General features: G+C 33.4%; 1 protein-coding gene across 4 annotated transcripts in view; it reads right to left on the reverse strand.

Annotated features, from left to right (window-relative positions):
• Positions 1 to 2330: 2330 nt before the first annotated feature.
• The window catches only part of GPD2 (glycerol-3-phosphate dehydrogenase 2), a 185881-nt gene continuing 170257 nt past the window's right edge, over positions 2331 to 17954 (reverse strand). For 3 of the 4 annotated variants that reach the window (XM_051986359.1, XM_051986356.1, XM_051986357.1), the window contains exons 10-18: positions 15497 to 15631; positions 15080 to 15255; positions 14321 to 14452; positions 12930 to 13088; positions 9671 to 9783; positions 9498 to 9576; positions 9304 to 9402; positions 5391 to 5512; positions 2331 to 3538 (exon numbers count right to left, since the gene is read on the reverse strand). In XM_051986359.1, coding sequence (XP_051842319.1) covers positions 3535 to 3538; positions 5391 to 5512; positions 9304 to 9402; positions 9498 to 9576; positions 9671 to 9783; positions 12930 to 13088; positions 14321 to 14452; positions 15080 to 15255; positions 15497 to 15631 — 1019 coding nt within the window. In that variant the 3' untranslated portion in view covers positions 2331 to 3534. Of the gene's footprint in view, positions 3539 to 5386; positions 5513 to 9303; positions 9403 to 9497; positions 9577 to 9670; positions 9784 to 12929; positions 13089 to 14320; positions 14453 to 15079; positions 15256 to 15496; positions 15632 to 17954 lie in introns of those variants that run through there. The other variant, XM_051986360.1, reaches the window with a different exon arrangement.

A 17954-nucleotide genomic window follows, 5' to 3' on the forward strand; every position in this document is an offset into this window, starting at 1 on the left:
AATCACTATTTTTAAGGGAAATAGAAGAGGATGGCAGAGAAGGAATTGCCTGCTAGGACATTCGAGTCTGACAAAGTAAAAGGAATAAAATGTGTGTGTTGGGGGGGGGGGGGGTTGAGAGAAAGAGAGAGAGAGAGAAAGAGAGAGAGAGAGAGAGAGAGAGAGAGAGAGAGAGAGAGAGAGAGAGAGAGAGAGAGAGAGATACAGTGATCAAGCTAATTACATTAGCATCACATAGACAAACGGATGAAGGTAGCTTTATAAAACCAGATTAAATATGGCACATTTAGTTAAAGAAATGGCAGGGGTGGGGGAATGCCCAGGGGTCCTAATATCAAGGTAAATCAAAACAGTATATGCAAATAAAAGTATTACTGTGAGAAAAAGTAACTTCCTACTCTAAATAAGAATCTCTATAAACAAGTATATTTATCTTAAAAGCACCTATGACAAAAATAAACTCTACTATTCTTTTTCCTAATATCTATCCCCTCAAAATAAAAATATAAATTGTAGAAATCAGTTTAAAAAGTTTTTTTAAAGCTTTTAACTGTGCTATATTAGGTAATTTATTAGAGAAGAATTTTGGTTTTTTTAAATAGCAGTTTTTGCTACCATGTATAATTGGGTATTGTTCGATACATAGGCCCAATGATAGCATCAATTTAGTTCCAAGCTTTTTCAAACATTATAGTAAACACCATGTTCTAAGTGAACAAACATAACATTATGGCATTCTTTGGTTTTCTTAAGTTAAAATATTACAAGTATTAGAAAGGCTGGGTAAATATCTTAAATTTTATTGAAAGTATAAATTCAACTAACTGATTAAGATATAAAACTAGAAAGGTAAGAAGGAATTGGCAATGTTGGATATGTCTTCAAATTTAGAGTCTTAAGTGTTTCCTCATTTGTAAAAAGGGTTAGCACCTATTTCTAACAGTTGCTATGAGACCTAAATGAGATAATTATAAAGTGCTTAGTCTGGCTATATAAATGTTATTATTATTATTATTATTATTATATTGCATATGAAGGACTGAAGCCTGCCCTGTTACTTCTCCTAAGACAATATTTTATATAGCTTAAACAAATCCAATTCTTATAAGATACGTACCTAAAAGATTGAAAAAGTGCATTGAGACTTAGGTGTACACACAAAATTCTTTCTGTATTTAGTACCTGTGTGAATATTTCTGGGACTATCAAAGTTCTTTATACATCTTACTATGTGTATTTCTGTTTACAAGGTAGGTTGTTAATCAGGGACCTAAAAAATAATGGAAAGCCATAAAAGCCTCATCATTTCTATTTCACAAATAGAAATCCTTTCCTTGTGAAGGTAACATAGATTCTACTCACTTTGTCTTCACAATGTCATTAAGTGAATATTGGGAAAGGTAAGACATATTCAATTTACCTAAAAATACTGCTATCAATAGCACATTGCCTGGAGCCTTAGAATATACAAAATTTTGTCTCCTTTTAAAATGGTAAGATCAACATATTCCAGCATTATTTAAAATCTGCAGTATTTGACAGGATAGGTCAATGGAAAAAATCTTTTCCACTGACAACTTACTCCCAGACACCGAATAGACTATCCTTTTGTTAGAAGTCTGCCTATAAAGCTCAAACTTTTAAATGTTCTAACACTTTCATGGAATCTTCCGAAGAGCACATACGCACTTGAACATTCAATGCCCCCGTGCAGCAGGTCTTAACTATAAATGCAAAAGATGTTCCCTTCTATATGTGTGAATTAAAAACCTATAAAATAATACAGGCATTCTAAAATTTGTGTTTAAACTGATAACAGCTTTACTGATTTACTGACAATGAAAATATATAGCATTTTTTCCGTCAGAGCATTTATCAACACTTGGCATCCCTGCACTAACTTGACATGTAAGATGATCAAAATGGATTATGTAATCTTTCCCATTCATTTCTATTGATTTTAGTTATGATAAAATTCATCAGTGTGCATGGGAACGCTTAGTCTGAAAGGCTCCAGTTGACAAAAAACCCAACAGAGCTGTAATAGGCTGGATGTAATTTTAAAACAGGATTGCACAAATACAAAACTCATGCCCTAAAGGCTTCGGCTACAAATTAATACAAATAATTCAGGCTATCTCATAAAAATTAAATCTGTCTAATGCAGAGATTTCACTTCTGATATAGCATTGCAAAATTCAGAGGAAAAAAAAGTAAATGTCATTTTAAAAATAGAGTTTCTTAAAACATTTTTCAAACTTTTTTTCTTTAGCTTCAAGACTAATCAAAGTTATTTCTGTGACTGCCAGGAACATCAAAATGCCAGTGAGTGGACCATTTTAATCAGTTTTATTGATTCATGCTTTCAGTTCTTATTCAGTTAAAAACAAGGCACATTAAACACATCCTCTTATTGCTCTATAAATGCATGCAGCTCATTCTGTATATCAAAAGTAATAAATAATGGCAATAAAACACCAAGACAGTTATAAAAATGACAACCCAGCCTCAAACACAGTATTTAACAGTCCAATCTAGAACAATAACCTAACACAATACATAAAAGTGCCACATGTAAAAACATGCAGTATGTCTATCCAGGCCAACACAGAGCTTGTAGCTGTTGGTATTTTGTTTCTGATTTCATACATAGGAAGAACAGGTTCTCCTCTGGACCACCCATAGGACTGAAATAATGCAAAACAGCACAAAAAATATAATTGCATTCACTTCACCATTATTACATTCATGTGCCAACAGCTTTTTCTTAAATACATAAAATGTGAGATGATAATTAATTCAATAATCGACCCTTGCATTTTTTAACCTATCAGAAATAAGAATGCAGTTTTTAGCAATGTACAAGAGAGAGCTAGCATTCCACATACCAAGCAGACCAAACAATGCCAGAATTTAAAGGAGAATAAAAAGGCATGCAGGAGAAATCCTAAGGTTCCACTCAGGATACACTGACTGAAAGCAAGAAATAATACTCGGGGTATATAGCAGACAACTATGGTCTATAAATTAATCTTCTATTATCACTATTACTATTACTACTAGAGCAGAGAATTATTTTTAGTCATAGCCTACAAAGTTTTCACTATAGACAGGATTTTTTTTCTTAACTGAATCCCTTTAAAAAGGATCTCAAAAGTCACTTTATAAGACTAACTGGAATTGGTTTCAGAAGGACTTGATTTTTCCAAAAGTTATTATCAGATAATGCCTCAGTGTTAATTTAGACATGACACAAAATGCTTGTATGCTTTATTCACAGTTTAAAAAAAAAAAAGTTGGCACCAGCTGATTCTCAAGACAAGTTTCTGGAAGTTGTGAAGAAATGCAGGTTCAGAATCAGCAGATTTTAGGAGAAAGCTGATGATACAAGACTCCACACACAGCTAAACATGCACAATTGTGATGTATTTAACAAATGTAGATCTGGCGAGAGAATCTGAAGGTTCCTAAGCACAAGAAGTCAGTGTCCTACTGCATTAGGTTCAGGGAGATACAAGTCATCTTTATCTTGATTTAACTAGAAGAAGAAAAAAGAGAGGAAAACCAAACATACAATATTACAATATTTCATCCCAGAAATACACATACATTAAATATATTTTTAAAATAATGTTTTGTGTCTGTTGGGGCTTACTTAGTTTCAGACATAGAAATTTATTATTTTTTGAGAGCAATGCTGAATTACTTTGTTTCAGCCACTATTCATTAAAAATATTGGCAGGAATCTTAAAAGAAAAGCATGGTACAATGACTTTTGGAAGTATGGCTATCTTGGTTTCAGTTTCATACTTCGTTGTGGCAAATGCATGAACCTAGCTTCTTGTGGGCAAGTTGTTTTCCATCTCTGTAGCCATTTACAGTGCCATGAAAGTAATAAGCACATAATAAATATTTAAATAAATTAAATGGTCTTTATTAAAATTGTATTTTGATGCATATTAACATTTTTTGAATCTCACCATTCAGAGTCATGATGGTGACAAATATTAAAAAGTTGACAGAGAGAAGAATATTAAGATCTGATCCTCTGCTAAGCTAACACCACTGATGTGGCTTGTCAATTTGTATACCAATTTTTGTAACTAAGATTTCCAATCACAGTAATAAAAGTTTCCATCAAAGCTCGATATTTGCTTCTATATACAGAATCTAATCTTTTGTAAAAACTTGTGTGGGGAGTCAATTCATATGGGGAAGGGGCAAGGGACAAGCTCACACATAAAGGGAGTGCAAGTAGAATCAAGTAGCAGCAAAAATATTCTTAAATCAATCTTACTTAAAATGTCAGATTTTTTTTCTATGAGGACAAAAGGAAAATGCTTTTAAGAATTAAAAAAATAACAATGAAATTCTGTGCTTGTGGTTAATATTTAGAATTGAAACAAACTAAGATATTTTATTTCCACTTCCCCCTCCCCCAGTTCTTTGCTAAGTGAACAAAACCAATGCAATAGAGCTCAGTCCAAATCAATATTAGACAATATCACATGCTCTCTCAAAGGTAAGATCTGGGGTCTGAAACCTGTTCTTTTTACACATGTGCTTGTGGAAATACATTTCCACTGTTATAGTAGCACTATAAAGAGACAGAAAATTTGGGCTCATCGTTGTTACATCCAAATGTACCACTTCCATGCTAGTCTCAAAGTAGGGAAATCAAGGATCTTCCTGGCAACCTCAGCATTCAAAGAAAACCAGCAACCACTGAAAAAAAAATGAACTGCCGAGATGAAACTATCACTGTAAAACTCAGTAAATGTCAATGCTATCCTTATCTATACCTGTGATTTGGGAAGCTTTCAGTGTTTTTCTTTGTGATTTATTCCTGAAACCAGATCTAAAGTTTTTTTTAGTTTTGGCAGTCACACCTGAGTTAGAAAATTGAACAATATTGTGAATGGAAGGCAGGGGGGACAAGACAGAAGGAAGAAATGCTCAAAAATACTATCTTCCAGAGAGGTCATTCTGCATGCCCCTTCTTTTTAAGAGTAAAGGCTATCTAAAAGTTTAATGAACACAGATTTGTGTCAGCAAATCTCTTCCAAGTTCTTCCTTGAATTTCTGCCAAAACATCCTTCTTTGAGAACTGAGAAAAGCTTGTCTAGTCTAACAGGCCAAAAGTACAGTATTAAAATTTTGCATAAAAATAAAAGTAAAATATCCTTTTTATAAGCCAGGCTGAATGGCAAATACAAATCAAGGGCATACACAAAGATATCATAAGAGTTTTGGAATGTTTCCCAGTGGCTAAAAAAAAATAGCTATCCACATCCACTAGTTTAAAGAAGAATGGCTTCTAGTTGTTTTTAACATGGTGCTTTGTTGTTGTTTCTGTAGTTTTTTTTGTTTTGTTAACTGCTCAAACTCACAATCCTCCACAACTCCGATCCACTGGAATTGGAGATCTTGAACCCAGGTTCTCTTCAGCAGTCTTCATGAGTATTGCCAGACGGCTTCCAGATACCATTCCTTTTTGAACAGCGCTCATCAGCTTAAAGAAACATTTGATACATTAAAACATACACACACACACGCACGCAAACACAAGCACATGTGCAAAACAGAGTAGCTCATTCAATTCTGAACAGCATTTTAATAGTTATTAAAACTGTAAGCTGAGATAATTGAGTTCTCTATCAAAAACAATAGCAGGTGCTACAGACAGCAAGCAGAAGCACACAAACAAATAAATAGATAGATAAATAAATAAAGATAAAGGGAAAAAAAGAAAAAAGCTACTATTTTGGTGAATTTGAAACAGGAGGGCATCATTTTTATAGAAACAATTATCTAGTAAATTAGTCTTTGAAAATCAACACTTCTTTGCCCCTCTGTGTTCAAAGCCCTTTAGTGCTTGAAATTATCTTAAATGTTGGATTTCAAATTTCATTTGTAAAAATGCAAAGCAATACTAGGAATAGGATAAAAACATAACAATTCCGATGATACCAATAACCCCATATTTAACAAAGGCTATGGGGGTGAATGATATTGTACTTGACTCCTTCAAATTTCTTAAAGACTTTTCAAAGTAATTTTCATTTAAGTCCTTGAAACTGAATCCAAAGTTTTACCTTAAAGAATTAATAAACTCCACAGCTCAGACTTTAGTTAATTCTTTTTTTATCCAATGGATAAAATCTGAATTAGTCTCAAAATTACATGTACTCAGATGGCAAATGACTTTTGGAATGAACTAGGCGATTATGTTGTATGTGTGTATTTATTTCCACACAACGATCTCTAAAAATAGTTTTTTAAGCCATACATCTTCAGAAAAAGTAAAGAATCTTAGCTTACTTTTACATCAAGCTAGAATCTACCTTATATTAAAAAGAAAGAAATGCAACAGGTAATGGAGATTAAGGAGTATTAGACTTTTGTTTTCAGTCATTTGTGACTACTTTAGGAAAGACATCCCATGTTTGTTATTTGGCATGGCTAATGTTATCATTAAAAAGTGGAAGAAATGGGTGTATCAAGTATACACAAGAATTTTTATATCTTTTTTAAAAATCATTTTACTATAATTTCATTTCTCCTATCTGTTAAAATGCACTTTAAACACAAAAATTACAAGCAGACATATAATTTTATTTGGAAATAAAAATTTTCATCCTACTATCTCTAGCATGTAAAATGCATTGCATCAACTGATATAACTTGGTTCTTTGAAGTGTTCTTATGTTTTAGTCCTCCTAGTATTTTAACAGCTGAAGACATAAAAACAAACTCTTCCATAAATAATTTATTGCTTAGGCTATTAGTCTACAAGTACCTTAAACCCTAATTAACAAATAACAATCTTGAGTAAAAATTATCTTTTTACCAGGATCAGTTTAAATATGGTACATATTTAAAATACTCTCTTTTTCTGTCATGATCCACCATCAATCTTTAAAGTACTGAGATATCATTTTATTTGGAGAAACAATTACAGATTTTTCATGGATCCTATGAGAGATATTATCTTTAACTTAAAAAAAAAAAAGCTTTAAAGTACAATATAACTATTTGTACTTAGAACACAGACTTTTCTTCCATGATAATTAAAAAGTTAAAGCCTGATCAGCAAGAGATTTATAAGAAAACATGTATAAGGATTCAGTTACTTAGCATCAATTTTCTTCAATTATGCTCCACTTAAAATTTACTCAATTACTAAACACAACAAATTTATGCTATATATGACTTTGGATTTTTAAACAAAGCTTAGGGGTGCTAGTGTCAGAAGACCTCTGTTCAAATTCTAACTCTGATGTTTATCCCCATTATCAACACGGGCAAATTATTCAACCTTACTGAATCTCAGCTTTCTCAATCTATAAAATGGGGTAGTAATTTTTGTAAAAGAAACTGTCAACCTTCAAATATAATATAAATATTAATATTCATAATATTTATAATAATAAACCTAAAATGTTAATATCCATGATTTTACTTGATGGACCATTTCCCAAAAAGCTATAATTTTTAAAATTTCCCCAAAAATTACAAAGAAGAAGCATTATGTGATTTCTACTTTAAAAGCCAAAATGATAGCCTTGATTTATTTTGAAGACTGTCTTGGCTAAAGAACTAGATTTTACAAGGATGAAACTCTTTTTTATAATGCTAGACACAACCTGTGGAAATTTTCTACATTTAGATTCAACAATGCTCTTATCTGCAGCTCATCTCCAGAGAGACAATTACCATTTCCTTTGCCTTGATCTTGTTTGTTTAACTTGACACAGTGAAGAAAGGGCTGACATTGACCAAAATCCCCAGCATTAATTTATCTCATGTTCAGCATTCATCATTGCCATGATGCACAGCAAAGACCTGGCAGTCATTTGAAATACCTGCCCAAGAAAGACTATAAAAACAAACCTAGCTAGTAAGGAACAAATAAACTCTTCATATAAGTGGAATGAGGTAGACAGATACAAATATATTGCTGGTCATTTTGCTTTATTTTATCTCCTTTAGAGATATTTATGAGAATTAATGATCTTCATGCCCAGTTTCCTTATGGAGTGAAAATGTAAAGTTCCTATCATCAATTAAAGAATGTGGACTCATGGATGGAATTAAAAGAATGTAAATATTTAAATTATATGTCATCATAGACATGGCCTTGAAATTAAAACATACATTTCCCCACTTTAGTTTGCTTTTCAAGCTTCTTGAAGCATAACACGCCTCTAAAACTACAACAGTTATATTTTTTTGTACATGTAACAATGCATATCTAAGGCATTAAACATATCTAAAGACATTGGATATGACACCTGATAAAGTTGGGCAATAGGTATTCCTTTAAAAATGATACTGATCAATTCTTTTTAAAAAATGTTCCTAGGTTAAGTTCTTAACCCTATTTTCAGAGCCCCTCTTTAATCTAAATAGCCCAATACATTTGACTGGTTTGTTAATTTAATTAGGATAAATATGAATAACAAAATGAAAGAAAAAATGTTCTGTAGCACAGAGGCTCTTCATTAGCTCATATAGATTATTTGAAAAAGTTATGGATACTGATTTTTCTATATTCACAAATATAGATATAGATAGATAGAAGGCGTTTTCTGGTTTCTACCTGAAATACCTATGCCTAGTACTCATCCTTCCTCAATGCTCTAAAATGTCAGATGTGTAGGGGCAGCTAGGTGGCCCAGTGAATAGAGCACCAGCCCTGAATTCAGGAAGATCTAAGTTCAAATCTGGTCTCAGACACTTAACACTTCCAAGCTGTGTGACCCCGGGGCAAGTCACTTAACCCCAATTGTCTCAACAACAAAAAAAAAAGTTTGATGTGTACATATGTATACACTCATATATGCATGTGTGTATATGAAGAAAGTTGGATGTATATGAATGTACACAAGTACATAGCATATTTTAGTGGATAAAAAGAAAGTCTCAAAGACAGAAAGAGCAGATTTAAGTCTCACTTCTGAGTGACCCTGGCTAAGTCAGGTATTCAGGCAATCTTCTAATACTATAAATTGGGGGGGAAAAAAAAGATATTAATCCTCACTGGAAAAAGTAGGCATTCTCTAAACCAATCAAATCACAAGTCCAAACATATACAGACATATACATACACACACACTTCTGATTTTTAACTTACTTGCTTCTCAGTAGTAAAAAGCAATACCAACTACATATACTTAGTGGTCTGTTACTTAGAATAAGTTAAATAAAATACTCTAACTACTCATACATTAAAAGTAATATTTTCAGGTCATTAAAAAATTTTTGTCACTTGTCTTTTAAAAAGAACTAGCCACAACTCACCTGTAAAAATTCATGGAGTTCAACTAATCCATTTTTATTTAAATCTACTTCATTGAGAATTTCATGTAGTGTATTTTCATCCATTTGAATATCAATACTCTAAATGAAAGAAATGTAGAAATAGAATTAATCATGAATTGAAGCTTTCTATTAATTTTGTTAAAGATTTTCAAAGCACAAATAAACAAGGTTACCTCAAGCACACGCTGAACATCAATTATGGTAATAAAGCCTTTTTGCTCTTTATCAAACATGTGAAATCTCTTTTTGTACCTAGAAAATAATGATCATTAATGCAAAACTTAGCTAATATTAGATATTTTATTAAAGTCATAGTGAAAGAAAATTTAAAGCATAGTTAACATACCTCTCAATATCAGAAGGTTGTAGGCTAATTTCAGAACAGTCCGTTAACTGCTCTGACCGAGACTTGTAGCCCATTTCATAGTATAGAAATCTTGTTGCACAATCAAGTTCCTCCTAAAACACAAATAAAATCCCCAAATCTCTATCAATCAATCAATCAACATATATTTGATAAATCCTTATATTATATATGTGGCCCAGGACCATATGAAGCACTGGAGACAACAAATAGTTCCTATTACCAAAGAGAAAAAATTTCAAAGTCCTATGTTCTTTTAAAAAATTTATCATTAAAAATAAAGGAAAGAGTATGTCTTCATTCAGTCCAATATTATTTATCAGAACTGGTATCTGTGGCATCTGAAATATAAATTGGCAATGGTTTAAAAGAGAACTAGTACTTTAAAAAGAAGGTACAAACTACTCCAATGCTCATGACTTCAAAAGAAGTGAAAACAAAAGTCACACAATGTGATATGGGAACACAGGAATGGGGCATTAGGACTTTAAAGATCAGAGAACAGAATAGGATCCTTTCAGCTATCATTTCATGAATGTATATATTTATCAATCAATAATTATTCCTTCTATATATGCGCAAAAAGCTGTATTAGTCAAATAACTAAGACCCTAGTCACATAATAATATCTGGTTACTTTTCAAATTATAAACAAAGAAAGATGGATATTCCTGTTATAGGATGGCTGCTTATTGATTCACCCCAAAGTTATGGGTGGAATGATCTGAATGTGCAGGAATAGAATGAGAGCCCTAAGATCTGGTTGTGAGAAGATGCTGATTCAATTTGTGCCAGGAATTCAGACTGTGGGAGGTATGATGGAGGAAAAGAATTCTATGAACTAGACTGGTTACATTCCACCCACTGGGAGACAGTGGATTTACTCTGAATTCTCATTCCTTGAGTGTGTTGGAAGTAAGAGTTTGGGAAATGATTAACAGATATTTTTCAGCACATACGAGGTACATGGTATCCACAAAGAAAATTAAAAAAAAAAAAACAAACTATCCTTTGAGCCTTTCTAATAGGCTTATTAGATTTTGATACCTTTTTCTCCTTTTGTTTTAGTGCCTTCTCTGTTAAGCTCTTCATGTTGTTCCTCTCTTTCCTTTTCCAAATGTCCTTTCTAACAAAGCTAAGAACACCAATACCTTTTCTCCCTTAGTTTTATAGTGCTACCTTCTCTGTTAAACTCTTCATGTGTTACCTTTCTTTCTCACTCCAAATGTCCCTTGACCTGGATAGCTCTTCTTTGCTTGCATTGTATTAAAATTATATGTGCATACACATGCAATAAATGCAGAAAACAGGCCCTTTTTCATAATACCTAACAGTGCTTGCATATAGTATGGGTTTACCAAATGTTTAATTTTATTTTGAATTTAAGAATCAGAAAGACTGCAGCCCAGTGAAACCATTCTGAGGATATTATTCACAATATGATGACCTCTATGGTTACAAATCACTAGTATTTATTCATTTATTCAACAAACATGGAGTAAGCATTTACTCTCTGCTAGGTACTCTATAGAAAGCATTAGGAATACAAAGACAAAAAGACAATCATTTTTTGCTTTCAATGAGCAATTTATATTTCCCCAGGGTAAAGACATAAATACAGAGAAGTAAATGCAAACCACATATAACATACACAAACCACAATCAAAACAAACATGGAAGGAGGTAGGGAGGGAGAGAAGAATACTAGCAACTGGTGTTTTGGTTTTCATTGTTAAAAAAGCAGGTTATGTCTAATCCTAAATGTGAATTTGGCAATCAAAAGATCTTCCTGAGTAGGGAAGTAATGGAGTTAGATCTACTCTTCAGGAACATCAACTTGGCAGTTAAGTGAGTCAGACATTAGAGATGAGAGAGATTAGAGTAAAGGAGATCATATTAGAAGGTTATTAAAATAATTAAGATGTAAGGCAGCTTGTTAATAGTGGACTGGGCTTCATATCAGGAGCACCTAAGTTCAAATTCTGACCTCAGAACCTTACTAATTGTGTGACCACAGTCAAGACACTTACCCTCTATGAGCCTCAGTTTCTTCATATATGAAGTAAGAGAGCTAAATTCACTGACTTCTAAGGTCCATTCCGCTTAAAAATCTACCATCCCGTGAAGACAAGGAGAAAGGAAGGAGGAAAGTATTGATTAAATGCCTACTAAATGCTAGGCATTACAATAAGTGCTTTATAAATATTATTTTATCCTCACAATAAACCTGTGAGGTAGGTGCTATGATGATTGTCCATTTTTCTGTTTAGAAAAACTAAAATAGACAGAGGTTAAGCAACTTGACCAGTGTCACACAGTTACGAAGTGTATGAGACAAGAACTGAACTCATCTCTTCCTGACTCCAGGTCCAGGGCTCTACCTAGCTGTGATCCATGACACTAACTAGCCACAACTAGGCTGATAGTCATATGACTAGAAAGGCATAAATATTGTGGAGGTAGAATTGAAGAGATTTAGCAACCAATTGGCTATAGGGAAAAAGGAAAAGTCACCCACAAATGATTCAGATTTTGCAAACTAGAGTGACCAGAAAGTTGGTACGCCCAAAAGAAACAAGCAAGTATGGAAGAAGGGTTTAGAGTAAAAAGAATGAGTTCTATTCTGGATGTGTTGAATTTAAGTAATTAGTTACCCTTTCCATTGTTTCCCTTTTATGCAAATTAAGACATTTCAATTATTTGAGGTTATAGATAATTAGTTAGACAGTGCTTCTATTTGCTACATACATGGCAATAGAACCAAAGTAGATAAGTTTGTGCTCTTGAAAATTTGATTGGGACTAATGAAATCAATGAAAATAAAGTACTAAAAATCTTTCCTATCAAGATATTGTATTGTATCAAAGTCATCTCTGATAGTGACATGTAAGACCAATTCTTAATATCTAAACCTTGATTAGAAAAAATTGGCTTTCTTTCAGCCTGAGGATATGGGAGGCTTCGCTTGCAGATCTAGAATGAGAACATCATTTCATATTGCTTGTTAAGAGAATCATCTATATATAAAAGTATTTTTGCTACCAAAGGAAAAAAAGGTAAATTGGCAGAAATAGGAGTTTGACTACATGATATATTCTAAGAAGATTTTTCAATAAAAATGAATAAAGAGCTAATGGAGAAAGCTCTAACACCCACTAACACAACAGAAAAGTCAAACATTTTATTTTAGAACCAATGTGCTAATTGGAGAAATATAGTGGTAAAATTCTATATTTGATACCTTTTTCCTTTCTTCACACCAATTCAGTTCCTTTGCCATCAGGTCAACAATCTTAGGTAGAGCTTCCTCTGCAGCCTGAACATTCAGAAAGGCAAGTCGAGTGCGGCGTGAAATTATATCTACTGCCGTGCATGCGTATTCTTTGATTCCATATTTCACCTGCATTTAACATGTTTTTAAAAGTTATTTTGTATCCAAAGGTTAAAGGCAACTATCCATATACAAAAAAAAAAAAGTCCCACATAAACATGCATGTAAGATGAAAGGTAAAGTTTGGTTTTATACTTTTGGGTCACCTAGCTGATTTAAGATGAGACATAACAGTGTTCATGACGTAACTGTCTCTGACAAACCACAATTTGAAAAGTTGACTCTATGGAAAAGGAGTAACTCCACTCTCAATACTATTTGGCAATTCTCCCCTGATTCTCATTGGCCATTTTGTTGCATGTTATTTATCTATTTATCAAATTATTTTATTTGTTCTTTGGTCAGATACAGTAAAAAGAACAGCAAAACTCTAACAGAGAATAAGTTTCAATTCTATTCTGTGAGATCTTAATCCTCCGTTTCTTCATGTGTAAAAATAAGGATTTGAATAAGAATAACTTCTGAAATCTCTCAGCTCTAAATCTATGAATTGTAACTCTTATCCTACCAAATCCTAAAACCCTATGATCTATAGACATCTTTAATTTGGGCTACATAGTATTTCCTGTCTTGGATTATAAATAACCATATAATAAGAGGAGTGTGTGTGTGTGTGTGTGTGTATTATATTCCTTATGACAAGACAATAAAACTAGTATTATATCAACAACAAAATATTTACTGGGTATATAGTATGCAAAGCACTGTGTTGGGTATTATGGAGAATACATAAGAAGTATAAGATAATATTCCTGTCCTCAAAGAATAAATATTTATCTTGGGCAGACAATGGAGAAACACAAAAATTTAAAATAACAATTTAAGACTTCATAAGAAATATCTTAAGATAGCATGTGATTAAATATCAAATAAGTGGTACAGATAAGTGCTAGGAGATCAGAAGAGTAAGAAGAAATTAAAGACTGAAGTATTTTGGAAAAGCTTAATTTTAATAGTGACTTAAGCTGGGTCCTTGAAAGAGACAGGATATTTCATCACTATTTTTAATTGCCTTTTTAATTGTTTTAATTCATATTACCACTATCTCCCCCAAATTTTATAACTGTAAAAGGTAACTATACAATCGCAGTTGTATGGCCACTTATTTCATATTCTGTCAGATGTTCAAAAAGAATAAACCAGCAATTATCTTAATTTGAGAGAAGAGGAGAATCGTAAAAAAGTGAGTAGAATTCAACATAGATACCAAGGGAAAATATGGGTCATTGAGAATCACATACCTCTGCTTCAATGTATGGGAATTCAGACACAAGACGTACTCCAACAATGGGCCATCTTTTTCCAGTTACACTTGCTATTTTGGCGACCTCGAAGGCCTTGTCACCATAAGTGGAAGCAAGATGTTGAGCCACCTATAGAAAGGAAAACATATTAGACAAAGACCTTGAATATCAGCACCTCCTAAATAAAAAGAAAACAAAAACCAAAAAACGTGTGTAAGGGCTTCTTGTCAAGTGTTCCCACGGCATGTAACAAATTGGTTTAGGAGCATATTAGATTTTGATTGTGTGGGAGGACACTCCATGAGCTCTGGATGCTTAGGCTAGCACTAAAGCTAAGATGCATGTATCACTGTTATCAGTGAGTAATGATGTTTCAGCTTCACTCTACCTCTAGGATCACATTTGAAGAATAGATTCAGTTGTATTGAGAAGTAACAAACTTAGGATGCCAATCCAACTGTTTGAAAAAGTAATAAAAGGGGGAAATATAGCCAGAAGACCTATTGTGGAATTGATTCAGAAAGAAAAAAAATGAATAAAAGAAAGACATTCATATTCATTCTCTCTATCTCTCTCTCTCTCTCACATACACACAAATACTCATGCATATTAAGGCTCACTGGGTACCATAGGATCCTATTACTCATAAAATGTATACTCAGAAATTGTAACAAGAAAGAGTATGCTCTGGCTGATTTTGTTCTTGTTCAACATCCATTTAAGTAAAGAGGAAGATGAAATGCAACAAACACATACCTCATTTTCAAGTCCATAATCCTGAACCAGTCTAATGTACATAGTAGGGCTCCACTCCTTACCACCCTGTAAGAAAAGGTTAGCTGTCCTACTTGGCCCTACTTTGAAATCGTGATTTTTGACAGCAACATCTATGGTATCTTCAGCCATAGCACGGTAAGTGGTCCATTTTCCACCTGAAAACAACATGGAAAAGCAAATAAGTCACCAGATTATCTTACTGCTCAGGCTTTGATTTTTTTAAAATTAAATCATTTATTAACTTCATTGCTTACAATACCATAATGGCATTAATTCAGATTTCAATAACGGCAATAATTTAGACATTCTTGATAGCATTCATTCAGGTCCCTCAAGGTGGGATCTTGTAGAGACCATCATCTAAGACTCATGAAATACCAATTCAATTTCCCATACCTGCTATAGTAATAAGGCCACTCTCACTGGTATCAACAACATGATTTCGAGAGATTGACTGGGTATCTTTAGATGAAGGATCTGTAACAAGAGGCCGAATTCCACTCCAAGCAGCTAGGACATCCCCTCTTCTCACTGTGGAGAATAAAAATAAAAGCTGAGTGTGCTAATTCATTAGCATGTAAAGAAAACTAAAACGATTTTTAAACAGTAGGATGAAGTTACAAACAAGAGGAAAATAATATGGACTCAGAGAAGGGGAAATAGCCTTAAATATAAGTTGGAAATACTTGGCCAGCTGCCAAGTTGGACAGAAAAACAATCTAGAGGTAATAATGAATATGAATTAAAGTAATGATCCTATTAATGCTCAAATGTATTAGCCTGAGCAAAATTATCATTAAAAAAAAGTCTGGCACTTGAGGAAATGCTAATGAGGATCAGATAATAATCAAGAGAAACTAGTTATCAACATCCCTCCAGATGGAGTTACCTGGCAGAAAAAACTGCCCCCCTTCAAAGTACCCCTGAAATTCAAAAGCCCTAAAACTCATTATGGACCCTTTTCTTCCTAAACATTCTCTCCCCATTCCTGTTTCTATTCCCTATGTGAGAAAACAAAATTTCTTTAAAATTTTATTTAACCAAACCATATGGAGATTGCAGAATTTTTAACATTTAAGAGTTTATTTTTCCTTTCAATATTTTTTCATATAAAGAACCATTTATTAATGCCTATAGTATGCTTTTATTAATGCCTATAGTATGCTAGATACTACTTTTTCTTGTTATTTTCTTTCCTTACTGCTGCTAATACTTTTATATTAATTCCTCCCATTTCATAGTATTTGAGAACATAGTTTTTAGAAGAAAAGAAAAATTATTTGAACAGATACTTGAATGCTTTAAAAACATAGTACTATCTAAATACAATATATGTTTACATAGATTCTCAAAGATTTACAATGCCCTTCTCCAAATAACCCTAGGAGTTAGGTGGTAAAAGTATGATATTCCCATTTCATGAATGAGAACACTGTGGCTCACACAGGTAAATTCACCTAGCTTGGATCAAAGGTTAAACTCACCTGATTACTGAACTGTATAGGCTCACAAATCTGGAGACAGAAATGACCATAGAAGGTAGTACATTTCAACAACCCGAATTTTACAAAAAAAGGAAATTGAAGCTCAGAAAAGTTAGTGACTGGCTTGGAGTATTTGAACTCCAAATCCAGTGTTCTTTCCATTAAACCATAATGACTGTTTAATATTCCTTTTATCATACGATATGGAGTATCTGTATAAATTCTTCCCATCATAGCACTCTCTTTTTACCTTAACCTTTTTCAAGATACTCCCATTCCCACTGGTGCTCTCCCCCTCACTTCTGATTCTCTTATTTATTATTCCTTTCACTTTAGTTTTTTGTTTATTAGTTACTGTTTCTTTCCTGTTTTATATGAACATATAATAAGCTCCCCCCACATTTTTCCTTCTTAATCAAGTAGATTCCTCCTGTCTTCTCCTTCAACTAGTCCTGTTCATTAGTTTTTTAATATTTTCTTTTTGTGTCATTTCTCAAAAAGGATTTCTCCCATTCTATTTGTTATTCCATCTTCCTTCTATCTAGATCCTAACACTCTGATTCATGATTCCTACCAAACATCTGATCTCTTTTCTCTGTATTCCTCATCCAATCACAGGTTATATTTTAGGTGGTTTCTTTCTGCCATTGCTCTGTAAAGCTTGCCCCATAAATTCTCCTTTCCCAACGAGTCTCACCCTAAGAACTATGCCAATTATTACAGTTGTCAGAAGACACTGCCCCATGATAGAGTCCCGCCTCCATTTCATCCCGTTATGCAGCTCGCCATTGATCTCTCCCCTTCCCAGGATATCTATTATCTCAAAATCTCCCCCCACAGTCCATGGTCTTCTGCTCCACCAAATACCAGTTTCTCTCAGGAGTTCCAACCTCTTCCCCAAGGTAGGACAATAGACATAAAGCCCTAACCATCCAGACCACATCTAGTGTAGGTATCCATCTCCCTTCACAGACCATCACCTTTCACCCACAGAAGCATTAACCAATGGACCACCAAAGCAAGGCCTCCTTCCTTTTCATTCCACTCCCTTATCTTCAATTACTCTTCTGCAGGCTCTTGAAGGATACCTTCCCCTCATTGCTAGCTCTCATTTAGACCCTCTCCAACCACATATATCCTCCCTACATAACACATATTCACTCAGGTTGTCAGGAGATTCTGCCAAAATGCTCCATATTCCTGTCATCTTGACCAGATTTCTGCCTTCATCCCTCTCTTTCCGTGTATGTTTAAAAAGAGGTTTCTTACTGGTCTTTCTGTTATCATTCTGGCATAATTGCCATTTGTAAATTTATTCACTTTTTTATATTTGTTGCTTGGATTATTTGAGAACTCAAATCTCTCTAGTT

This window comes from Antechinus flavipes, chromosome 3 (assembly GCF_016432865.1).
Source record: "Antechinus flavipes isolate AdamAnt ecotype Samford, QLD, Australia chromosome 3, AdamAnt_v2, whole genome shotgun sequence".
NCBI classification, from domain to species: domain Eukaryota; kingdom Metazoa; phylum Chordata; class Mammalia; order Dasyuromorphia; family Dasyuridae; genus Antechinus; species Antechinus flavipes.